Below are 26,903 nucleotides of genomic sequence, written 5' to 3'. Positions count from 1 at the left end.
CCCAAGGCTGAAGCTGCTAAGACACACATAAACATAAGTACTGGATCAAAGCTGACAAATCATCTTGCCAGTGTCACAGATCTGTCTCAGTGTGTCACAGTGTGTGGATGTACTTATGTGCGTAACCAGAGTTAAAAAAAATTCTGCAGCAACAATGAAGTCCTACCCACAAAACATGAACACACGCGCAGATTACTTAAAAAATACCGACATGACATGTATTAAAATGCAAGTACTACATTTTGTGCTGTAATTTGCTGTTTGACAGCTGTTAGAGATGTTTTTAAAGATGAATCGTGATTAGAGCTTTCTCTTTTCTTTGTAACCGATGCAAATCTCAAACAACAGATGAATAGAAAGAAAAACAAACTTACCTGTTACACCGTCAGATCAGGCATGAAAGGAAAACAACAAATTAATATGTTTCAGTAAAATCCTGATGCTATTTATCTGGGATACCCACAATACATGTCTACACAAATGCACTGAAATGACATAACTATCCACCCTACACACACATGTGGGCACACCCATGCACACACGCGCACGCACGCACGCACGCACGCACGCACGCACACACACACACACACACACACACACACACTCTCTCTCTCTTTTTAAATAAAAAACACTGATTTGAAGCTGTGGGTATCCCGTATCTAGAGATGATTCTAAGATGTTACCGTAATTTTACTACAAATACAGTCAGTAATTTAAAACCCTCCTGGTGTGACTGACCAATGCATTATTGAGACAATCTTAAGTGGATAATCAATCAGCAGACTGATGAGGACTTTTCTTTGCAGAGAATTATCCTCCAAATGAAGCAAGTCAGTGGCATCTGATGAAAATAAAACATGGTCTCATAGTATAACAAAGTATAAAATATTAGTAGTTTTAGTTCCCACACTTTTCTTTCACTTTCCCATGTAAATCAAAACCATCAAATCCAATCACATGATTGTCTAATTTAGAGACAGAGAAAAATATATGTGAGAAGTGTTTTGACTTTTGTTGGAGTTTTGCAGCAAGGAGACACAGGAGAGACCACCGTTTTTTATCTTCTGGTTCTGCTCAAATCCTGGGTTCTGCTGTTTTGAAAGAACAGGAACAAAATATGTATTTTTACTGTAAAAAAATACATAATTTGTTTTTATTGTAAATAAATATGTCCTGAGGACAGTTGGTCAGGGAATATGGAAAAAACCCTAATCTTAATGAATGAATGTAAGCATTATTTAATTCCCAATAATTGATTTACATGTCTTTTCTGTATGTCTGTGTAGGTCCTCTGTTATCCAGGTCATGGGTATCCAAAGCTGTTTAAATCAATCCACTGGACTTCAAGAAAGTTTCTTGAAGACATTTCACCTCTAATCCCAAAGGGAATCCAGTGGATGATTTAAACAGTTTTGGTCTTTTCTTGTGTATGAAAACCACCCTGAGGAGGCCTGTGCTGTGAAGAAAATATATTACTGAAATTATCAGTCACTGTCAAATCATGTCTACTACAATATACGTCACTGACACACTCATAGAAAAAACAGAGACTTAAGGACCACAATGTACAAGAGCGATGCTTACAATTTTCTATAATGCACTTATCACATACAACAGAAGACTTGACCCTGTAATGTCATGGTGCACAACTTTGAGCACATGCTGTTCACACTATATCACTCATGAACAAATAGAGGCTCATATCTGCATGTGAGTAGATAAAAATGAAAGTACCGGTATATCAATCAGGTCTTCTCTCAAAATAACATAAGTTAGAGCCATTCAAAGTAAAGCTAGTATTGACAGCCAGTTCTATCTGTCTGTTCCAGATCAAAGAAGCTCCCAGTATTGATCTGCAACATCCCAGTTCTCTTTATTATCCAACTAAAAATCCATTAGAACTCACTGGGAATGTGTCAGAGGATTCAACTGTCAAGGTATGAAGTACATATACAGTAGACACACACACACACACGCACGCACGCACGCACACACACACACACACACACACACACAGACACACATGCATAATAATAATAATGGATTCGTTTTATATAGCGCTTTCTTGTCTGGACACTCAAAGTCGCTTACATTGGATCCATTATTCATTCACACCTCATTCATACTTGGTGGTGGTAAACTATGTATGCTGCCAATCTGCGCCTACGGCCCCTCCGAACAATCACACACATTCACACACCAGCGAGTGCCACACTGGAGGCAAGGAGGGTAAGGTGTCTTGCCCAGGGACACAACAATAAATGACTCGGCGGGAGTGGGAATTGAACCGCCAATCTTGAATCATTGGACGACCCACTCTACCACTGAGCCACGGTCGCCCCCCCCCCCCACCCCCACACACACACACACACACACACACACACACACACACATACACAAAAGAACAAATACCATGATACGAAAGGAGGCTAAAGTAAATCAGCCTTAATACATTTTTATGTGTGTATTAAAAGTGATTGATGTATCAGCTTGAACACAGACTCAACTGATCTTAATCAGAACTGTCAAACAATTACCGTGTCATCCTCCAAATTGCATATGGATAAATGTATTCATTCACCCACCTGTATCTCTGTCTCTCTCGCGCTCTTTCTCTCACTCTTTTGGATTTTATGTCAGTGTGATAATCTCGTGATCTGATTTTTGTGAATAATCGTGCTTTTAAAAACTCAAAACTCAAATCAATCTCTTTCTCTCTCTGTTTCAACAATCATGTCTTTCACTTTAATTCTTTCTTCATTTTTTCAATCTACAACTCTTGGTCTGTAAAAACTGGTTCAACATTTCTTGTTTTACTTTTCATATAAAAGCTGACGCTATCCAGAAACATGTCGAGGTCAGGAAATTTTCTTTCTATTTTTGCCCTGGAACCTTTTGTGTCTTGCAGGAATGTGTTTTATCTTTTTGAATCATACTTTTGAGTAATGGCCTCAGATGATTGTGGAGAACGGATAATTGTTTTTTTTTTCTTAATTTTATCTGGGTTTTTTTTAGTTAGATAAATGTTAAAAGGTTGGATGTTTCTTCATTCATAAAATGCACAGTGCTATTAAAAATCGTATTTATGTGAATCTCTTTTGGATTTTGTGTCAACATAATTATTTTGTAATTTGACTTTTATGAATAAACATGATGTTAATCTCTCTCTCTCTCATCATTTCAAGTGTGACATTGTCATTATCGGTCTTCTTTTTTCCAGTCGAGGAGACTTGACTGGCCATTTGGCCTTGATATTCTTCCCATGTCTGCATCCGCCCACTGCTCAATCAGTGCTGCTGTCATCTGTCGACACATGCAACATGCCACCATCACCACATCCACACAGGAATGGGAGCCAGATGAGGAGTCCAAAATATGAGGGGGTTGAGCCCATCAGTCAGGTAGATGTTAAATAAGCAGCTTCAGATGACATAGCCCGTGGGGTTGTGGCTAAAATTGATGACACTGAGCTTATTTTTCCTCACACTCCAAGCTTTGGTGTAGATTTTATTTGGAAAATTGTTGTACATGTTATTCTGCATTCTAATAATTGTAACACAATTAAGACATATCAATAGTCCAGTATTCATTTTCTTACCCGAAGGGCTATATTAATGATTATATATAATTTTATGATAATATAATCTATGTAGGCGGCACGGTGGCGCCTCACAAGACGGTGGGTCCGGGTTCGAGTCCCACTCTGTGCGGAGTTTGCGTGCTCTCTCCTTGTCTGCGTGGGTTCTCTCCGGGTTCTCAGGCTTCCTCCCACCTCCAAAAGCATGCACTTCAGGTTAATTGGCCGGTCCAAAATTGCCCGTAGGAGTGTGTGTGTGCGTGGTTGTATGTCTTTGTGTGTGGCTCCGCGGTGCACTGGCATTGTGCCCAGAGTGTCCCCTGCCTCCCGCCCTATGCCAGATGAGATAGGCTCCAGCTCCCCGTGACCCAATACAGTGGATTCAGAAGCAGAACATGAATGAATGAATAATCTATTTACTAACTTGCAATTTTCTTAAAAATCATTTACAGGATATTAAAAGGCTCATGAGGGTGATCCTTTCTAAGTCATGATGTCTAAGCATGGTTTCTTGCGATGAACCGATGTCTGGGACAGTGGAAAGTAGTGTGATATCACACTTGAATGTTCTGCCAAACATTGGTATCATAACTTTGACCTAAAAGTCAGTCAAAGGAGAGGGTCAAATCTTTCTTGTTGGTCACTCATGTTGAATAACCAGGATTAGCAGTCTGGCATTCTGCTCCACCAGAAATATCTCCAAGTACATAACAGTGTGCAGATATGGAGAAGTTTGTTTTTTTTACTATATCTTATAGCTATTAGAGTGGGTTGAAATCATCTAAACACAATAGTTTAATTTGTTCCATGATAGCTCGTAACTCAATTGAATTTCTAAGGATGTATTCCTCAGTGGAGGAGCTGTCATCGACTCATCTTAGGTCTGTGGATCAATCCCCAGTCTGTACAGTCCACATGTCAGACTGTTGTTGAGCTGAACTGAACCCCAATTACCCTCAGTAGCTACTGCCCTTGTCTGTGAATAATTATTGCTCCTGATGAGTGGGCGGTGTCTGTGTGAACTGGTGGATGATGAATGTGAAGGTGTTTCACCCGTGAGTAAGATAGAAGTTAAATTAAAAAAAACAAACATTCGCTCTCATGTCAATGTAATAATGACCCATCACTCCCCCTGCAGGCTAAGAGCAGAAGTGACATCAAACTATTGAACTGTCTTTACAAAGAGGGTAAAGTAATCATTATGTTAACAGCAGCATCACCAATATTCCATTCAGTACTCTAAAACTTAAATTTTGCTTGTGTTCTGTCCTCTACAAAGGCATGTTTTATAACAGACTAAATGGTCGGCCTTTGTCTATGTGTTCAAAATAGAAAGGTTTATACTGGATACAGGGGATAAAAACCCCATCTGGCCTAAATCTGGTTACTTACACTTCTCTGTATTTGAAAGTCAACCTGGAAGAGGACATCCAACCAGCTGTTCCTCTGACAGCATTACTGCATCTGCCTAGAGATGTACAGTTGGCTCTGCCCTTCTACCTGAAGGGTTTAAATCTAACCGTTTGACCAATGCTGTTTAAACCAATTGAGCTCTTGATTTCTGACACTAAACACAATGACATACAGCAACGACCAACACAGCAGTGCAAACAGTAGGCCAGCAGGCCGTAAGAAGTCTGTATCCACTGCTGCAGCAGCTTCAGCTTCTGTTTTCATCCAGTAAGGCCCAATCCCAAATCGTCTTTTGAACCCCACCCCTTACTTCTGACTTGCCCTTTAAAACAGAGTTATGAGGGGTTGTGGTTGAAACTTTGTGGAGGAAATGGGACACCACTAGTTACTTCATCAGGTGGTAATGGACGTTATGGTTGAATTTCTTATCACAGACATTTGTACATTGGCAAATGAATACAGCAGCCAGGTCACACTCCCACAGGAGTTTGGCAGCATATTTATTTTCTACTGGAAACTGGACAAGATGACTGTTTTGCAAAGGCATCCCTTCTAAACATGAAATGGAAGTAGGACTATACAAGGATGCTGCTGCAACCATCTTTGTCTCACAGCAATAAGGTTCCTGGTTCAAGTCCTTTCTGCGTGAAGTTTGCATGTTCTCCTTGTGTCTGCGTGGATTCTCTCTGGTTTCTCTGACTGCCCCCCACCTCCAAAAACATGCGCTTCAGGTGAATTGGTCGTTCCAAATTGCCCATAGGTGTGAGTGTGTGTGTGCTTGTTTGTTTCCCTCGCCTCACGCCCTTAGTCAGCTGGGATAGGCTCCAGCTCCCAGCGACCCGCGCAAGCGGATGAAGCGGTTAGAGAAAATGAATGAATAATTTAGGGTGTTAAACAGAAGGCCCATGGCCCACAAGGGAATCCAGTCCAGTTCCAGATTTTTTACAAAGACATATTTTTATTTCTATGTAATTTCACCATGAGTTTATTTACTGTCCCTCCTGCCCTTAGTCTAGCTTCCACTACTCTTTCCCATAACTTCCTTGTATGGCTCATCAGCATTATTCCTCTGTAATTTACTCTCCCTCCTGAGATGAGCTTATGTTATATGCCGCCCAAGACCAAAATGAGTTTGATACACCTGCTCTGAATTGTCTGTAGGTGTGAGCGTGAGGTGGTGTCTGTCTTTCTGTGAGGCCCTGAGATGAACTGACAACTTGTCCAGGGTGTACACTGCTCTTCCGCCCATAGCCAGATGGGATAGGCTCTAGCAGACCCATGACCATCAAAGTGGAAGAGCAGCTGCACAGGATATGATTGCGATCATCTTACCGTCAAGAAAATGGATGGATGGATTACTGGTGTGCTGGCTATCTTTTATTTATGCTGCCTCTACAAAGTTTTCTGGGATTTTCTACCACCAACTTCTACTCCTATATTTTGAGTCTGCATCTGAAAACGATCCTTTTGGAAAGCCATCTAGAGAGCTAGATGACCACTATCATGCCAACCCCTAAAGAAATGGGACACATTACCCTAAAGTAGAAGACACAAAATGGAGAGCTAGGGCCAAGGGAGAGAATTGGTATTTTTTCCAGATTTTTGGATAAACTGACACTAATAAAACTACATTACCCAGAGGGCTAACTGTCCACAAACACATACAGTACAGCAAGACCTTGACTTTACATGCAGTATTCACTAAACCCCTTGAGGCTGAACTGCTCGTTGCTATTGCTTACAATTCCATGGAGTTTGTCGTGCAGCAGGGAGTTACTTAGTGAGAGAGAACCTCAATAAGATGTAGTCAGAAGTAAAAAAAGTCACTAAAAGCTACAAGGAACATGTCTGCCACATCTTAGAGACAGTTTCTACCTACTCTCGTCCTTCATCCTCCCCCCTTCCCCCCTCCCAGGAGCATCACAAGCTGCAGTAGCAGAAACATCCTGAATTATTGAAGCAGACAAGACATCCCTCAAACAACACACACATGCTCTCACACACAAACAGTAACTGTATCCTGCCCTTGGGGGAAAAAATGAGATAATGACCAGTTCAATTTGACATTGTTTTAGAGGAAAATAAACAGCAGCATGAAAAACAGAGAGGGAGGGAAAACAGTGATGCTGACACTGATCGAAAGCAGGACCGGGAAGGTGTGAAAAAGAGAATCAGACTGCCGATGATTTATTTCACACTGTGACACTCAGGGTCGCTCTCAAATGTGATTTGAGCAAGACTGCCTGCTTGTGAACAGAATCTCTGCATTACATAATTGATTAAACTTCTCAAGAAACACAAAACGTAGCCAAGCATCACTGTTTGCATGATCATCTGCATCAGCTATCACGATGAGCAAAGCAATGATTGCATCCATCATCTCAGCAAGAACGTCTGGGAACGAGCAGAGGCAGACACACACTATCGATCAAAGCATGAAGCCGCTTTATAAATCAGGAGATATAACCTCATTACACGATGGTAAAAAGAGGAAAATGCTGGTCCCCAGAGTGTGGCAGCAACATGTTTCATCATACAAAAGCAGTTATTTTGATGGCAAACAAATGGAACACCATAATAACTATCTATATCTGTGCCACGTCCATGTCTCATTGATTAAACTTCATAAATCTATTTAAACACACAGTCTGTGTAAAGTTTGTGTTGTCATACCTGTAGGTAAGACCTTTCAAAGTGCTTTAACCACTCCCTTGACCCCTGGCTTGCTGCTATATAATTCATAAATCCCCCATTTTCATATTGGGGCTTTTATGTATGTATTATGTATGCTATCCCATACAAATGAGGTGTAACAGAATGTTTGACACCTGAACCCTGCATGCAAAGCATGCTGACAGATCCGCAGGTTAGAATCTGGCTCAGAGTGTCATCAGAAGGTTAGAAGACAGACAGCATATCATTGTCTTAAAATAATCATTCAACATCAAAACATTCATTCATTTTCAATACGCGCTTCTTCCGCGGTCACAGGTTGCTGGAGCCAATCCCAGCTGAGGTAGGGAACACTCTAGGTGCAGACGCCAGTGCACCGCGGAACCACATGGAGACAGACAAGCACGCACGCACTCACATCTGCGGACAATTCACCTAAAGTGCATGTTTTTGGAGGTGGGATGAAGCTGGCGCTGCCCACTGTGTCACCATGCCGACCACATGAAAACACAATACATGTCAGCGTGAGGAAATTAATGTAAAGGATATTCACTTATTTTAAAAAAAACCCACATTCCTAAATACTTCAAAATATCCAGAGATCATTAAAGTCATGGGATAACTGCTCTGGTGACCCCAAAAAATGTATGCACAGATGTTGAAAGAGTTAGACAGGTGAAGCTGATCAATTAACAGATCTACACTGGATTACCACTAGCATAGCTGTGAGGACAGAAACAGTCATTTTACACGTGTGGATAAAATATGTGCTTTTAAAAAAAAAGTGCTCGAAGGAAGAGATCTATAGAAGTACCGGTCAGTTTTTTCTATTGCTCTGGATCGAGGTTCTATGCTCTGGTAAACCTTTACCCAACAGCAGCCAGTTTAACAACATCTCTTGAAAAGAATCAGAAGCTTAGCAGGAGAGCTTCATATCAGCTCTGGATAGATGGACAGGAAGACAGTCCCCACCGAGAGAGGAGTTAGCCATGGCAAGGCTGACCAGACTACACACACACACACACACACACACACACACACACACACACACACACACACACACACACACACACACACACACACACACACACACACACACACACACACACACACACACACACACACACACACACACACACACACACAGACACACACACACACACACACACTAATATACATTGCACACAGACACGCGCGTATAAATGATAGATTTCACGTCTTTCATCCTCCATCTGTTCCACCCACAGTGATGATGGGCTTCACATTAAATCTTCTCCTGTTCCTCTGTTCTCCCATCATCTCTACTGTGATGTGGCCACTCTTTTGCTCTCTTCTGTCTTTATTTCCGCCCTTCCACAGAAACAAATGGACACACAGACATTCTGAAATCCTATTCATTCTGGTCCCGTATGTTTGACCTTTATCTGGTCTGTCACTGGATTGTTGTCCCGGCTGCTTCTGAACGTGTGTGACTGCATCCCTGTCTTTTCATACTCTTACTGACTATACCAAGGCCCCAATCAGGGTTACCAGTACCTGTACATTTACTGACTGATCTTTCCATGAGCCTCAGGGTGGTTGTCATGTGCGTGCATGCGTGTGTGTGTGTGTGTGTGTGTGTGTGTGTGTGTGTGTGTGTGTGTGTGTGTGTGTGTGTGTGTGTGTGTGTGTGTGTGTGTGTGTGTGTACATTTCTGCTACCTTTTGGAGACCTTTTCTGTATAAACACTAACGATCATCATGGGTACAAAAGTCATCATGCAGCAAAATGTCACTTCTGGGCTCCTCATTAGGTTTAGGGTTGATGCTTGTCTTACTTCATGAAAACAACCACTATTCTTCATTGCATATATCTGAATCAGCATTTTGTCATTTGAAATAAATAGCCTACAGTGACAAATATATGCAGAAGAAGACAAGATGGCAAAGGAAAAATAATGAAAGGAGCAGAAATCACGAGAGAGAGATCATTTATTTTGAAGGGCATGGTTCCATCAGGGATAAGTCAGGAATAAAAAAAGAGAGGAACGAGCCGGGAGGGAGAGGAGGTGATAAGAGCATGAAGAGAAAGTACAGAGTGAGCTTAAGTTGAGAAAAAAAAAAAAAGGATGGAGTAGAGTTGAGATATGAATGAATGACAGGTTTTCATCTAAACCTTCACTTAATTGACAGAAATACTGTAAGAGAGTTTATATGTACATGTGCGAGAAAGTGAAGGTGACTTCAGGGGTTCTCTTGACTAAGCTCTTTCTGTAAACCGCACCCTTCCCCTCCCCCTCAGCCAATCAGGACACACTCACACACACACACACACACACACACACACACACCCACACACACACACACACACACACACACACACACACACACACACACACACACACACACACACACAGAGCCCGGGAGCAAGCATAGATTTAACATAAGTCGACTGGCTCATTTGGATGAAGCGGGAAGCTTCCAGGTGTGAATGTTTTTGTCGTGAGGCAGAACGGTGCTGAAAAAGAAGGTGAAAGCTCAGCAGAACCCTTTACTCCAAATGCTTAGGAGGGAAACTTGCAACACAAACCCCACAGCAGTGAGCTTTGAAAATAATAACAGCAATGCAGATGTTTCCATCAAAGAAAAAAAAATAGTGTAACTAAAAGAAATGTTCACATACACACAAATACACGCTCTGGTTTTTATATAGAGCGACAGCAGGGCCCTATGACTGTCTGCCTTAGAGAGGATGTTGTCTTACAGCAAAAGGGAGAATAAATCATAAAAAGATGGCAAGCTTTAATTCATCAACACGAAAATGAGCTGAAGCAGGCCACACACACACTCACATACTGTCACAAACACATATGCAGGGTTTCCAAATTGGGAAGATTTACAAAATGTCACCAGGTTTAACATTTACGAATTAGATTGGTCAGGATACACACACACACACACACACACACGCATGCGCGCGCACGCACGCACAGACACACACACACACACACACACACACACAAGGACAGAAGCAGCACGCATTCAATGTCCCTCACAAAAAGGATTTAGTGCATTTGGTAAATCTGGCAGCGTGCAAACAGGGTAGAAATTGGGATTTTAGAAGGAGAAGAGAGAAAAGCAAGGGAAGGAATACATGGGACATGGAAAGCCTCTTTTAGAAGAGACAAACAACAGGCTCAGGAGAAAGAAAACAACTTTCATTCCTCTCGAGGATAAAATTTGAGTGTTCTGCATGTCAATGAATGCTTTCTGTTTCCCTTTGAATAAAGACTGACAAGAGGAAGAGGAGAGGAGAGGAGAGGAGAGGTTTTGGTTTCAAAGAAACATTTATTTACATTTAACTAAACACCATAAGTCACCACATCAAAAAAACAAAACGATCAGAAAACAATAACATTTAAGAGATTGATCAAAAATTAATAACCAAAGAGTTTTCTTCACCTACAGAACATAAAACCTCCCCAACACCTCATATTCGGTTAGAAACCATCAACTTGTCCGTCATTTTGTAGTAGGAGTGTTCAACCCTTAGTCTGGTTTTTACCAGTCCCTCCATCACAGGCACAACTTCTGTGCTACCAGCACCCCGAGTCCGGTTCCTGCGTGTAATCCAGATCGCCAGTTTGGCAGTTGCAGACAAAAAATTGAGCAACACAATAACAGGCTTACTTACCGCTGAATATTTAGGTCCAAAGATAAACAGATCAAACGTAAAATCTTTTCCAAAACCCGGAAACTACCTTTTTAGTAAATCAAACAGTGCCACCAGCCGGGCACACTAAACAAACAAATGTTCCGAGGTTTCGCAGTTTCCACAAAATATACACCCCTCCCCCAGCTCAGGATCAAGGTGCGCCCTGTATCTGTTCGTGGCTGTGTACAACCCTCCACTGGAGGTCTGCTGCCCGTTTCTCAACAGGCAGCTTGTACAGGCTCCGCCAACTGCCCTTCGGGGAAGAATCTGGGCCAAAAAACCGGGCCCACCTCGACTCCCCAACACCTCCCAATGTCCTATTGTGTGTAATCTTTACACACATCACATAGAGGTCCTTTTTCTTTGCCTCTTTAAAACTGCCAAGTATGGGTGTTGTTATGGTCAGGAGTTTGTCTTCCTCCTTCCCTCCACTCCCCAACAGCCGGGGTTATAGTCACTGAAGGAAAAACATAAATGCCTTCCTCGCTCCACTGATTACAGAGGTCCCGGTCCCTTGCAAATCTTCTTAATGAAGGGGGTAAGGTGGCACAGACTTCATCCACCACTCTCTCAACCAGTCTGATGGAGTGGATGCCACACTTCTCCCTTAGGGCATCGACTGTCGTCCCCATTAGATGCCCCAGTTTAGTGCAGCCAGCTCTCCTCAGCTTAACCCTCAAGCTAACCGATTGCAAAGTGTCAGTTTTTAAAAAATCATTAAAAAATAGAGGTTCGTCAAATAGCCACAGTCCTGGTGTTTCAGGCTTAGTGTGGGCTATGTTAAACATCCTCCAGGCTTGCATAACAGTTGCGTAAAAAGAAGACAGCCAAGAAAGGTCTAACTCCTCTGAATGAAGCAAGAACAGCTGTTTGTCGTAGGCCAACCTCCCCGCTCTCCTTAGCAGCAGACGAGCAGAATCCAGCCAGCTAGGGCCACAGCCGTAAAGGAATCTTTGAGCTGTCTGCAGTCGGAATGAGGCAAGTTTAGATTGACGTCCACAAGTCCTTGGCCTCCTTCACTAACCGGCAGGTAGAGCAGTGGTGCTTTGACCCAATGCCGGCCAGACCAAAAGAAGTCCACAATATTTTTTTGGATCTTGTCCAACAGACTAGACGTTGGAGTCAAAGGAACCAGCTTGTGCCACAGAGTCGAGGCAACCAAGTTATTAGCAACCAGAACTCTTCCCCTATATGACAGCTGGGGTAGCAACCATTTCCATCTAGACAACTTGGCGCACACTTTCCCCCTCACTCCCTCCCAGTTCCTCCTCTGGAAGCCCTCAATGCCCAAAAAAACACCCAAAACTTTCAGCCCCTCATTCCCCCACTTAAGCCCTCCAGGCAATGTAGGTACCACTTGATCCCTCCACTGTCCTATCAACAATGCCTCACTCTTTCCCCAATTCACCCGTGCAGATGAGGCACTTTCATATAAGGACAGTGTATCCCTCAAATTCCGAACATCCCCCTGTGTTGACACAAAAACACAAACATCATCTGCATAAGCGGATAAAACAGGAGGATGCTCAAAACAGAGGGATCCAGGTATCGAAAAACCACTGAGCCGCCCTCACAATCTGCACAGCAAGGGCTCTATGGCAAGGCTGTAGAGTTGTCCTGAAATAGGACAGCCCTGCCTGATCCCTCGCTGCACAGGAATCGGCCAACTCAGCCCTGCCCCCATCTTCAACATACAATGTGCACCATTATACAATAAACTAACCCAAGACATAAACCCATCACCAAAACCAAAGGCTCTAAAGTGCAGCCAACAAATATGAATGATCTACCCTATCAAAAGCTTTTCTTGATCTAGTGACACAATACCAACATTAATACCATATTCCTGACACAAATCAAGAATGTCTCTCACGAGGAAAATATTGTCCATGATGCTTCTATCAGGGATACAGTAAGTCTGGTCACCGTCCACCATTAAAGCTAAAACATCTTTTAGCCGATTGGACAGCGCTCTGGAGAGCACCTTGTAATCCGTACACAACAGAGCAACCGGTCTCCAGTTCTTAATTAAAGTCAGGTCCCCCTTCTTTGGCAGTAGAGAGAGCACTGCTCTCTGGCAGGACACAGGAAGAGACCCAGTTCTATAACTTTCAAGGATGACCCCGTGCAGATCCTGCCCAAGGATATTCCAAAAATGTTTATAGAAGTCAGATGAGAGGCCATCAATTCCTGGCGCCTTTCCTTGCACCATTTCATTAACTGCTGTAGTAATTTCCTCCAGAGACAACTCTAGATCCAGAACAGCTTTCTCTTCCTGACTAAGTTGAGGAAGACCATCCAAGAGCTCCTCACAACTCTCAATGCTGCAATCTTCTGCCCCGAAGAGGTCTGCATAAAAGTCCATTGCGTGCCGCCTCATCTCTGCTGGATCAGTAGATAGAACACCTCCTGGAAGCTGCAGGCAGGTCATTCTGTTCCTCTGTGCTACTGATCTCTCCAGGTTGAAGAAGAAAGAGCTGGGAGCATCCATATCCTTCAGTTGGAGGAAACGGGACCGGACCAGCGCCCCCTTCACTCTTTCTTGGAGGAAAGAGCTGAGCTCCTGCCTCTTTTCCTGCAGCAGGCGACCTGTGTTTGGTCTTGAGTCCTGAAGTAATCCCTTCTCTAAGAAATTAATGTCAGCTTCAAGCTCTTTTACAATTGTCTTAAGTTTAAAAGTCGATTAAGCTGTGTACTGTTGGCAGAACACCCGGATCTGTGTCTTTCCAACCTCCCACCACAACTTTATCGAATTGAAATCGACCTTTCTCTCCCTCCATCTCTGCCAGAAAACCTGAAAACTCCTACAGAAACTCCTATCCTGCAGGAGTTTGTTGTTAAAACACCAGTATGAATTAACCCTCCCACCTGGTGAAAGGATCAGATCTGTACAAACAAAATGATGGTCCGTGAAGCCAACAGGGGTTACTTTGCTGTCAGCTAGTGAGGAGGTGAGAAACTGTGAAATGTACAGCTGATCTAGTCTAGCTGCACATATCCTGTTGTTTATGATTTTTAACCACGTATACTGTTTGGATTTCGGATGCTTAACCCTCCACGTATCCACTAGATCTGCCAGGCTGATGATGCTCTTCAGGTTCTTTGAGGATAGTGGTTAAGGCTCTTCGCCAGTTCTATCCAGCGTAAAATCCAAAAAATCCACCTGCACTAAAATTACTACTGTGGCTGAGGACCAGGAACCCCTCCCACCATAAAGTCCAATCTGTTTCGTCAGCAGGAGTGGTATGAGTCTCCTGGAGAAACATCACGTCCACTCCCTTCTGCGTTATAACTTCAGACACCAAAGCTCTCTTCTGCTTATCCCTCCGTCCGTTGATGTTCAAAGAACCGATTTTTAATTTCTCCATACGAAAGGTAGGAAAGATAAACAGACAAAAAGCAACATTCAATGTTCAGAAATTCAGCAAGAAACACCGTGTTGTACATGGTCATTTAGAATTTTTTACTTTCTTGGCTATTTTACCTGATTTTTCCTTTCGCAGAGTTGTGATATGTTTTTTTTTTAAACGAAATCGCTTTCGTTCATCTAACTGATCAAAACCAACCCTCCTTTTAATAATACTAACTGAACGAAGGAATTTATCAGCATCATCGAAATAATCACTAATCTCTGTTGATCTTTTGTAGGTTTCATCAAGGAAATGAACAATATCCTCTAAAAAATACAGATCTGTAGGCTTGCTGGCAGACTCACCCACAGAAACTGTATCCATGTCATTCTCAATCGATTCCTGGCTATAATCTGTCCGTCATTCCCATTTTCTCTATTATCATTCACATCCTTTGGAGGGGCAGCGGCAACATCTCCCGTCCGAGAAGAAGTCTCAATGACCTCAGTCAGAGAGCAGCTGCTGCCGCTGCTGGTCTCCATAGCTCCGGAGACCAGCTTCTCATCAGCCTGGTTCTGACCCTCCAAGGACCTCTTATTTGATCTCTTTCTAGACCTCTTGCTAGGCACAACTACGGAAACACTTTCGGTATCCATGGCATCGTGTGCCGTCAACGATTCAACTACATTGGTTCCTTTTTCAACGACATCAATACATTTCTGTTTCATTACAAACCGCTGTATCCGAAGACACAAGCGTACAAACATTTGGAGCGGCTTTCTCCGCCGCCTTAACACAACCGGCCGCAACCTTGGAAAAGAGTGCATCAGCAACGGGAGTTGCTTCGACCGCTACCTGGTCACCACATGCCGCTTCCGAGGACACATGCCGACCAACACCTGGAGCGGCTTCTGCCGCTACCTGGCTACTACGCTCCGCAACCGCGGACGTGGGACCCTCCGCCCCTACAGCATCATCAGCCACCACTGCCGCAGAGGCGGCGCTGCCCTCCGCGGGTAACGCGGAAGTGGACTCCCGCCGCCTGTGCGGACACAATGCACGTTTATGTCCAATGTCACCACATTCAAAACATTTCATCTGCCCCGAATTAGCATACACCATGAAGGACATGTGACCGTGTTTAACTGTGAAGGACACCTCCAGAGACTGATCGGGTGTGTCCAGAAACATGAACACCTGCCGGCGCAGGGACTTAACTTTTTTAGGCTTTTACAACCCAATTTTACCTCAGTAAACCCCCTTACAAATTTACCGAACCGACGGAGCCCATTTTCCAACAACTCGTTTGGAATGAACGGCGGAACACCTGACACGGTGATCCACGTGGATTGTGCAGACAGTGGGGACACCTGAACAAACAGCTGATTGATGAACACACCACGCTCAGCTGATAGACGTTCTGGTCTTCCTTTAGGAAGATAACGACGCCTTTGTTCATCCTCGAAGCATACAACACATTCTAATGACCCACCTGGTCTCTTACCGCCAGCAGAACATCTTCCACCGACACGGTGTTGTCCGGAGGAATAATCCGTACTCCCTGCTGGAGTGACGGAGGTGGCGGCTCGGCGGGCGCCATTGCGCCCTGAGAGTCCTCACAACACCAGCAAATACTCAAACAACGATTCACACACCAAAAAAAAGATACAACACTTACCTGACCATGTACATAGTACAGAAGAAAAAGAAAGAGGTGCAATTAGTCCAACCACAAGGACAGAAAAAACATTCAAACCACTCGCGCCACTTGATCCGCCACTCGATCAACCATTCACACTCACGCTCACCGGAAACCGGAAAGAAAGGAGAGGAGAGGAGAGGAGAGGAGAGGAGGATGCTATGACTTGAGTGATTAATGCTGACAGTAAAATTACCTACATTTTATTGACTAAAGTAAATAATCAAGTGAACAATGCAAGTTTTCACAGGAATCTTAAACAAACTGTCAGTTGTTTTAAAGCAGTGCTGAAGTTTAATTCAAAGCTGACTGTATGTGAATTAAATTCAAACTTATCAAGACTCAACAAAACTTCAGCAGACCTGATGACCGGTTTGCTCCTCACGATAACAGATCAAAATTATGTTCATGTAATACACCAACTCCCAAACACTAAAGCTTGCATAACATGACATTATACCTCAGTATAAATTGCCTCATTACTTCCTTGTACAACATAGATCCACCAATAATAGACTTGCTGAGACCAGAAGAGCAGACAGAACTGGCTTGAATTGTCTAGCTCAGCAATCCGGGGATAAGATAATGTGGACAGAATTCACTGCTGCATGAAAAGCAGTTACATCTGGAGCTTTTCAAATCCCTTCTATGTTAACATTCGATAGGTTTGATCTATGACTTTCAAACAAATAAACTCAGTATTGAAAACGGTTTTGCTCAAAATTATTCTAAAATATTTCCTCTTCTCACTGCAGAGAGCAGCTAAGTTTGACACAAGGTGAATGAGGTGCAATAACCGTTATCAGATTAAATTGTGACTATTATTGTACAAAATTTAATTTATATGGATACTGACTGTAATTCTGTCTGTGGGGAGCTGGACAGCCTGATTGTCTATCTCGAGAATATTTTCATGAGCAACACCACAGACAGTGTGAAATTCATTGTAGTTACACATTTGTGCACCATAGCTTCAACTGTGCCTGCTGGTGTTACCAGATTTGAATTTAGGTGGTAATATTATGTGTTTCACTGCTTCTGCTCCAGCTGCATCCTTCATATTCACTTTCATCCTCAATAGGATACTCTGATGAAACGAGAAAACAAGGCAGTTACAGGCTTACAACAAAGTTGACCCTTTCTGAAACACAAACACAAAAGATCCCAGTGCTGCATCCAAATGTGAGTATGTTCACTGCAGCTATGCCTTTTTTGAATGAAAGCTTATGAAAAATTATGAAAAATAAACTGGTGGTGTAACATAAGAAAAAATGGAAATACAATGGATTTAGTAAAAGAGCTGCAAACTAATCAAGGAATTTTAAAAAAATAAATAAAAAATAAATAAAAAACACTGTTCAATTTGTCAGAGGGATTTAGATGTCCTTATCCTGAGCAGCGAAAGCTCAAAATCCTGCACTTAACATACAAACAGACACTGCATTGCAAAAATAAAATAAGACACTTTTCCATGACACAACTAATCACGCTTTAGATGAGACTCACATAATTCCACTATCAAGGCAAGTGTGCAAAAATTAATTTACCTTAATCAGTAAGCATTCAGAGTTCAGTCTGGAGACAATGCAGCTGGTCTTTTGTTTCGCAAGCGTGTCCCTTTTTTTTTCTCAAAGCATTTGAAATTCATGTGTGGATTAAAAATACAAGCGAGTGAGATGACAGCTTTGTTTTGGCAGAAGAAAACAATGCATTTGAACTGACAATGTGATGGTAATGAGGGACATTTCCCTACGTTTCTTCTCTCAGCAGGTGTAGACTATATAATAAAACTTCTCTCCATCTGCATTAAATGTATCTCACAATGCATTACAGACCAGTTATTAGGAATTCAGCTCAGCAAATAATAAATCAAATCTTATTTTCCACATGCTTTCAAGATAAGGTACCTGAACTTTGTTAAACTATTGTGCCAGCTCCCTTGCCAACAAATGGATGCTCATACATTATGCAGGAGGGAGCAAGTGGCTCATTGGGGATGCAGAGTGAAACATGGCAGGCAGAGAACAGCAGAGAGGAGGAGCCAGGCGTGAGGACAGAGGGAGAGGGGAGGGGAAGACAGAGAGGAAGTACAGGGTCATTCACTGCTCCAGAGATACATGATGACAGAAAGACAGAAGCATGGAGGTAAAATGTAGTCTATGAGAAATGAAAGGATGGGGATGAGAACGATAGAGGGACTGATAATGCTCGCTCATGTCTCCATGTTCCTGTCCTTTTATATTTGTTGAGTTTCAATAGAGCATTGTTTGTATTAGGATATTCATATTTGTCAGGGGAAATTTAGTCTCCTTTTAAACACAATTAAAATACCGATATCTGCCACCACTTTCTTTTAATGCACAGTACTTCGCATCTTGAAAATGCGTTTTGCAGTAACTGTTGTCATGTTGGTGCTTTCAAAACTAAAAACGATAAAAAGTTAGGGGCAAAAAATGCACTTCTGTTAAATAAAATGTTATGACGGTGTATTTTCTGCATCATATTCACATTTCCTGCTTTATTGTTGTGGATTGCTACATGACATTTTGGTCCTACAATTTCAGAACATTAAATTTTTCGTCACTTAGGTGCCATATAGTTTTGTTTTTTCTTCCATTACATGATGAGTCACCAGTACCCTCTGCTACATCTTTAGAACAATCTCTGTTGTGGCTTAACACCCATGTGAAAAATTGCAGACCACTGATTGGTTAGTGAGAATAATTTCTACATCCTTGTGCCATCAATGCCCAGCATGCAAGGAATAAGCCTGCACAGCATGAATCAACCAGCCTGGCTACTTTGGGGGCTGTAACTTTTTTGTTACTCTGTGGTACTGCAATATGGAGTTGCAATACTATGATGATCGATTGTAGCAATACTATGGTCAAAAGGAAGATATCCACTAGGAATATTCCTGACACCAAAACTGAATTGAGTGGAATAAAGTTGTTAGTGTGTTGTGGAAATAGGGCATATCACTTGAAACAATTTTTAATAGAAATGTTTAAAAATACAATTCAAGACCATTGATTAGAACTGACAACCAACAATCATATCAGTCTGGGATTTCCAAAAAAAATCCAAATTTTTATACTCCAAGATTTGTTTCTTTTTAGACACTGATTCATGCAGATGATCCCAATGTAAGGACTGACTTTGACATTAAAGCATCGGAACAAGAGAGGAGGAGGAGAGAAATGACTAAAAGACTGCTGGACGAAGGAAAGCACAAAACAAAAGACAGCCAGTGGTGCAGGAAACAGATTACGACAGGCAGCATTCCCTTTGTGGTGGAAGAAGAGAATCCACACATAAACAAAACAGCAGCTACCGAAAATGGTTGGAAGCATTTCGTGAAAAATTGAATGTAAATGTCAGCACCTCTTCCCCTATCAATTGCTTTTCACATCCCTGATTTCCCTTCCTCCTCTCCCCTCTTGTCCTAGACTCCCTTCACTGACAGCTTCCCGTTAATGACTTTCATTCACAAAGGATACCACAGCCAGAAATACAGTCGGCAGGAGACTCACACAAACACACAGCGCATGCAGTGGAGCCCCGGCTGAGTTTGAACACGCACAACTACTACAATCTCATACTTCACTTTCAATCCTGCTCTTTGGCCGTGAATTCCTTGTGAAACAAAAATGAGGCCAAAACCTCTGAAGAAAAGGTGAGCAGTCAGCAAAAGACAACATATTACAAACATATTGTTAAGGCAGTGGTCTCATCACCGATACTGCTACTGGTTACTTTGGAGAGTTTGTTAAACATCACTGCCACTCTCCACTTGAAGCCAGTTAAGCTTTGGAGTAAAAAATGTCAAAATATTCTTGCAATTATAATCCATTTAGAACTTTTGATGCCAACAGAGCACATGCAGAAGTCATTAGATTCATGAGGTGTTGGATTCTAGGCAAAGCTGAAAGGAAAAATCCTCATTCAATTTACTCTGAACCTTCACAGACATGCTGACATGCATCAGAACAAAACATTCACACTCACAATTATATGTTTTCACTGTTGCAACAATCTATCAAAATAAATTTGCTTAACATGTGAACTGCATTATTTCCTCTAGTTTCACTCTGATTGTTGACATAGTTTAAAATTCTAGGGCCACCCAAAGAAAACTTAGTTGGGTGGGTTTGAACAATTCTGCAGTAAAGCGAATTGCTGATTTAAGAATAATCCGACCTGCATGTTGCTGCCATCTCCTTTAAAGTTTGATAAGCGCCTTAAAGCCTTAAATTGAATTCCATCCTCTTTCTACAGTGCTTCACAGACACTGGACATATTGAGTGAGCTGGCCGACACTCTGCTGCAAAAATAATACACTAAACCATGTATCCCTAATAAAACTAGCCTTGGTATTTATCTACAATGTGTTAAAACATACACTACTGGTGCACTAACACTCGAATAAAATGTATTGTATGCTTTTAATATTGATCAAATTTTACCTGTAGTCTTCATAAATCTTAATGATCTTGACATTTTGTCTGATTTCCATATAAATAGCGATCAGTTAGTTATGTCGAAGCTTATTTTATAAGGCTAATTAAAAGCTAACACAAATTCATCAACAAGAATTGATGATTTAAAAAAAAGAAAAGAAACTCATATCCATTGTCTGGATGGACCTGTGGCTGTATAAATATATCCTGGTATGGTAAATTGAGTGGATTGTTGCAGCCATAGATCTCAAAATTTCAAGTTATTTTCTCTCCTTATTTATTGGTAGTAAAACCAAAACCTACCCAGAACGGTGGTGTTTGGATTTCACACTAAATCACCAGTGAGGTTCCAATCAAAGGACGCTCATCGGTCAGTGGTGCTACAGGCTAATTTGATTCGTCACTCATAGCTGAATAAAGGGAAGCAGATTGTGTCATTAACAAACATCAAATGCTGGAAAACAACATGTTTCTCAAACAGATGAATGGACTATTATGCATAATAACCTTGGTCAGGCTATTATGTAATAAATATAACCCAGCTGTCAGATAAACAAGAAAGAGAATTAACCATTCCTGCAGAGGTTGTTCTGTATGTTATGAAACATTACTGAACTAATAACTGCACATAAGTCACTGACTTCCTCTGGGTGACTAAAAATAGATAATCAATCATCAGCTATAGAAAAGCCCCGTTCTGTGGTAAGGATGATAGAAATTCAATGAAATTGTGAAATGTTAACATGGTGAGTAAAAGCAGTCAATTCAACTGGGAAATTATCAGACTGTCAGCCAGATCATATATTTCCTTTACCTGCCGATCAGTCTGCCTCTGTGTCAACTCAGGTTTGAACCTGCTGAGCCTCTACATGGGGGATTATGCCTCAAGTACTCACAGGGTGTATCAAGGGCGTAGTGCACACACACACACACACACACACACACACACACACACACACACACACACACACACACACACACACACACACACACACACACACACACACACACACAACGAGGCTGATTATGATGCCTCATTTGGATAGATGTGTCTCAGTGTAACTCACATCTCTGAATCTGCTCCAGGACCGGTCCCGGTTGTGCTGAGTCCCGGTGCTCAACCATTTGTCGTTGTTGTGACCGGAGACCACCGAGTCTCCGCTCAGCAAGAGAGCCACGGCAGGTAGGAGAAAGACGAGCATCTTCTGAAGCAAAGACAGAGAAACAGAACAAAAACACCGGATGGGGTTTAAGGCGCTGTGTGTTGTGTGTGTGCGTGTGTGTGTGTGTGTGTGTGTGTGTGTGTGTGTGGGTGGGGGGGGGGGGGGGACACCGATCACAGCGAAGTGTTGAAGGGACAGGATGGTTACACTTTTCCAGGACAGTCAACTCTCACATCCTGACGCATAACGGGACAGAATGTCACCTAAGGTAAATCAAAAAGCTTTACAAACAAACCGGTTTTAGTGATTGCACGTTTTAACAAGGGGGGGGGGGGGTCATTCTTCACATCAAATCGACCATTCCTCTTCTCTTCTAATCAGATTACAAACACTGGAGAGTTGTCACGGCGGCAGATGGGGGCACAGCGAAACGATCAGCTGCGATCCTCCCCTCCGCCAATTTAAAAAGCAATTTGCGGTGTCAACACAAATGCCCCCCCCCCCCCCAGCTTTGTCTTTGGCTCGCACCTCCTCCCCAAATCCACCATCCTCAGCACCACGAAAGTCGTGAGATGGAAAACTATACTTTCATTTTTCACTTTATATTTGTTTGATTACCCCCCCCCCCCCAAAAAAAAAAAAAAAGCAAGGCAGCTTTACCTACCTGGGATAGTTTGCCGGTTTTTAATTTTGATTAGCGGGGAGGGGGGGAGAGTATAAGTCCACGGCCCCGGGTCCTCCGGAGGCTCCCGACTGTTAGTAGGGCTGACGGCAAAAGGGAGATGCGAGGACAAGTGGACCAGAAGCTTTCTCCTTCTCCTCCTCCTCCTCCTCCTCCTCCTTCTCCTCCTCCCCCTCCTCGGTAACCAGACACCGCCTCCTCTCTCCCTCTCTCTCTCTCTCTCTCTCTCTCCCTCTCTCCCCCCCCTCTCTGTTTTTCCAGCATGGATTAAATGTGTCACTGATCTTTTTTTTATTTTATTTTTACTTCCACGTTCACGCGTGTTTAAGGTTTGGCAGACGCACCAGCTCGGGGGGAACGACGGCAGCACGAAGCGCGCTTTGCCTCTAAGTGACGCGTCTCTGATGTGTAATTCCATCTGGAGTCCACCATAATAAAAACTATTACCACACGTCAGTCACAAAACGGACATGGTGGTGTTCCCCGGATCGTCTCAGCTACGGCTGTTTTTCCCCTAAATAAATCCATAAATGTGCTGCATTGACCACAGTCTTCATTTTGCATAATTACGTGATTAAATATTTAATCTGTGTTTTTGTTCTGCTTTGGATTTCTCTTGTTTTTTGTTTTTTTTTGCTTTGTCAACACTCTTGTGCCTGTTTTTGCATCGACCAACAAGTGCTTTAAGCATACAGGTGATGTTTGTTTTCTTGTCTGCTTTACTTTCAAAGATCTTGAGAAGTTGTCAGTGCCGGGTGTTGAATTTTTCTTACAGGGGCAAATTTTGGTTCAAGGAAAATTCTTATACATTTTAAGAGGGTGCTTCTGGGAATAGATGTAGATTATGCATTGCATTTTCACTTTCAGCAACAATGCCATGAAGAGCCTTTAAAAAAAATATTCATAATATAATGAAAACTGTGGGTGCAGTACCTGGAGAGGGGTAGAGACATGCCTTCACCATTTATTTATTCAAAATTCAGATTCACAGATCTTCTTCACATCCATTACTGAAAGTTTCTCCCAGAAAACTAAAGCATAGTTTTTGAGAAACCACGAAAAGTTTCTGTTTTCCTGCTCTTATTCCAGTCAGAGCTCATTAAATAATAAGAGGGTTTTAACAAGAAGAAATGTTGCACTCACTGATTTGCAGCTGTGTTCGTCACAAATGATACCTCCACATTATTCTGCCATTTGGTTGTGATTCTTGCCTACCTGGCGTTGTGTCTTTGCACAAATGAATGACTAGTTGGTGACATGAACGACCCTGAAGCAGTCACAACAGCCAATGACCAGTTGGGCAAGAAAACTCTCCTTTGAGGAGATACACAAACTATAATTAAAGATAAGCTTATCATGAGCTACTTTTGCATTTGTACTACAATTCAAGGACTTGATTTTCCCCCGTGTTGTCTTGGTGTCAAAAATAATCCAAACGTTATGTTTAGGTCTCAAAGAAAAAAGAAAAGAAAAGCTGAAGACCATTAAGGGACAGAAACTGTCTACAGGTCATTGACACTGCAGTAAGAATAGAGTCACAGTCACAGAGTAGGTTACGCACTACAGAGATCACAAAGGTACACACACACACACACACACACACACACACACACACACACACACACACACACACACACACACACACACACACACACACACACACACACACACACACACACTAGAGATCAAACAGTTTCATCGACAAAATTAAAAAAAAATTCTTGAAAGGATTTTTCACTAATAATTCTACAATCAGGCACATTCATCTCTGAAGCAATAATGTTACTGCTGCAGACAGCTCTGCCAGTCCTCTCTGTATTAAGGACATGAGCATACATTTCATTTCCAGTAATTTTTTCTGATGTCCTGTCTTGTCCAGGATGAACAAGACAGCATTGATTTTAGAAGAGTAGGGGTTATTAGATGAATAGGATGGGGAAGAACACAACCCAGTGCATGATGCATCATTTTCAGATAAAGGAGAAATCCTCCCGGATGAGAGATTATTTTGTCAAAGAACAGTAAATTAACGTTGTCCTCATCACTGCATGGCAACCAGCTCAGGATGACAGCATAAAATGTCATAAAGAGGACCCCATGGATCACAAGATTCTCCTAAGTTTTCAACCTCTACCTATTCATCGTTCAAGTTGCTTACAACAAATCATCACAGGCATCCATGTTTAATTGTCAGCATGGTGGTAGCTTTTAAATCTGACTAATCCATTTAGCATTTTGTAAAAACCTTTACAGTGTTAAAGAACATGAAATAAACTCCTGGATCTTCCTGTTTCACATTATCTGCTCCTGGGTGGAATGCTTCTTGCCAACCAACACAGGAGAACACATTAATTCTCTGTGGAGGCAATAAAAATCTACTTTGCACTAACTGTAGTCAAAATTATTGTATTGGAGCATCTGTTTTTTCCAGTCAAGATCATTAACCGTGCAAGTATGAAAGAGGAATCATTGATTCTTCCCATTCAAAACCTGAGGTCTTTCCTTTAGGGATCTGCAACGCTAGAAGACAGAAGTAATGACAAACCAGAAACAACCAAAACAAACTGCATTTGTATAAATCAAACTCTTATTTCATGCTTTGTTATGAATTTGCCTCTGTTATTATACTGTAAGAGTAGTTGTTTTTTTTTACCTTATTGTACAATATTGGGCAAAAATGGTTTTATTTTTAGGTTATTTTGATGTGGGCTTTAGCTTTATTATATTGTGCTGTAGTTATCAGATACTGTAGTTGATGGAGGTCTGCCATGACATCCAAGTGAAATCGATTGCATTTAGGAACTTGCTGCTATTGCCATGAACCTGTATTGTTAACACACAAATAACAGATAGGAGTGTAGGAGTGTTATGAAGGCTTATGAGAAGACTTAACTCTTTAAAAACACATCTTCACTCATTGCCATAGGCATTGTTTAGTACTATGTGAGTGTTGAAAATAGAACATCTAATAAACAGCTTTTGAGCTGAAGGACTATGAGACACTTAATATTTACATATAGAAGCTCTTACAAGTCATTTATATGCAGCATATATTAACAGTTTACTAGCCAGTGTTAAATTGATATGCAGCCGTTTGCAGTAAAACTGGGTAAGTTGAGACACGTCCCAGTCTTGGAATTGGTTTGAGTATTTGTCCTTCAGCTACTGCCAAATGGATTATTTACATTCGCACTCACATTTTAGCCTTTTAGCTCTTTTTCAAGAGAGACACCACAATATTCACAACACCAATAAACACACATTTGCTCCAAGGGGTCTGGTAATATGAAACGAGATTTGCTTTCATTCAGTTTGAGATATTATTATGGTTTTTAAAATTAATAGACTGTTTTTATAAGTCAATCTAAGGCCAGTTAACATTTATTTATTTATTTATTTGAGTGTTTGAGTTTTATTTATTCAAGTATTATATATTATGTAAAACCCATAAAATTCTGTAGAAAAGAACTGGCTTCTTGCCATGGTGCAGAAACAGCATTACTTAGCAGTGTGATCCAGACAAAATTTGAACTAATAGACCTTATGGTGGGATTGTCGTTTTTGTTTAAATTGGTATAATAGATAGTACATTTTCTTCCTGCCTTCCTTTCAGATTTGACTGAACTACACGTTTTAAAATATCATCATCTGCCTCAACATCAGATGTAATCTCAGTACTTTTGTATGCTTTAGAATAGACAACCTTGTGCCATATACAGCAGTTTACTACTCATCATTGGTGAAGCAGTTTAATTACAGTTCAAGGGCTCCGATTTAAGGGTGGTCAGGTATCCTACTGATTTCCCCTTCCTCATTTTCTCTAAATCCTAAAATCCCCTAGTGTGTGTGAGGTGTGTGTGTGTGTGTGTGTGTGTGTGGGGGGGGTAATTTCAAACAGTAAAGATCAAAATATATGAAACAAAGCAAAGAGGTCCCAGAAGTAAAGTTACTGTTATACATGTCCCACATTGAAAATGATGAAATGAAAACAGGCAGTGGGGAGAGAAGGAAACCAAGAGTGATGAAAAAAAAAAGAGCTTTGTGGCTTCGTGTGTGTGTGTGTGTGTGTGTGTGCGTGTGTGTGTGTGTGTGTGTGTGTGTGTGTGTGTGTGTGTGTGTGTGTGTGTGTGTGTGTGTTGATGTGCTGGAGACAAATAAGGAACAGAAGACTAGAAGTTGAAATGTGTGGGAAA

General features: G+C 41.8%; 1 protein-coding gene and 1 long non-coding RNA gene across 5 annotated transcripts in view; one reads left to right on the top strand and one right to left on the bottom strand.

Annotated features, from left to right (window-relative positions):
* spock1 (SPARC (osteonectin), cwcv and kazal like domains proteoglycan 1) overlaps positions 1-22,815 on the bottom strand; it is a 105,095-nt gene extending 82,280 nt beyond the window's left edge. For 3 of the 4 annotated variants that reach the window (XM_068326287.1, XM_068326291.1, XM_068326290.1), the window contains exons 1-2: positions 22,693-22,810; positions 21,933-22,070 (exon numbers count right to left, since the gene is read on the bottom strand). In XM_068326287.1, coding sequence (XP_068182388.1) covers positions 21,933-22,067 — 135 coding nt within the window. In that variant the 5' untranslated portion in view covers positions 22,068-22,070; positions 22,693-22,810. Of the gene's footprint in view, positions 1-21,932; positions 22,071-22,692 lie in introns of all 4 variants that reach the window. The other variant, XM_068326289.1, reaches the window with a different exon arrangement.
* On the top strand, positions 21,913-23,480 carry LOC137603088 (uncharacterized). The gene is made up of 3 exons (XR_011037230.1): positions 21,913-22,048; positions 22,208-22,296; positions 23,040-23,480. It is a non-coding gene; the product is annotated as an uncharacterized lncRNA (long non-coding RNA).
* The last annotated feature ends 3,423 nt before the right edge of the window (positions 23,481-26,903 follow it).

The sequence above is a fragment of the Antennarius striatus genome, chromosome 10 (genome assembly GCF_040054535.1).
Source record: "Antennarius striatus isolate MH-2024 chromosome 10, ASM4005453v1, whole genome shotgun sequence".
In the NCBI taxonomy this organism is placed as follows: domain Eukaryota; kingdom Metazoa; phylum Chordata; class Actinopteri; order Lophiiformes; family Antennariidae; genus Antennarius; species Antennarius striatus.
Note: the sequence above shows the minus strand (reverse complement) of the source record. Positions and strands in the feature narration are given on the sequence as shown.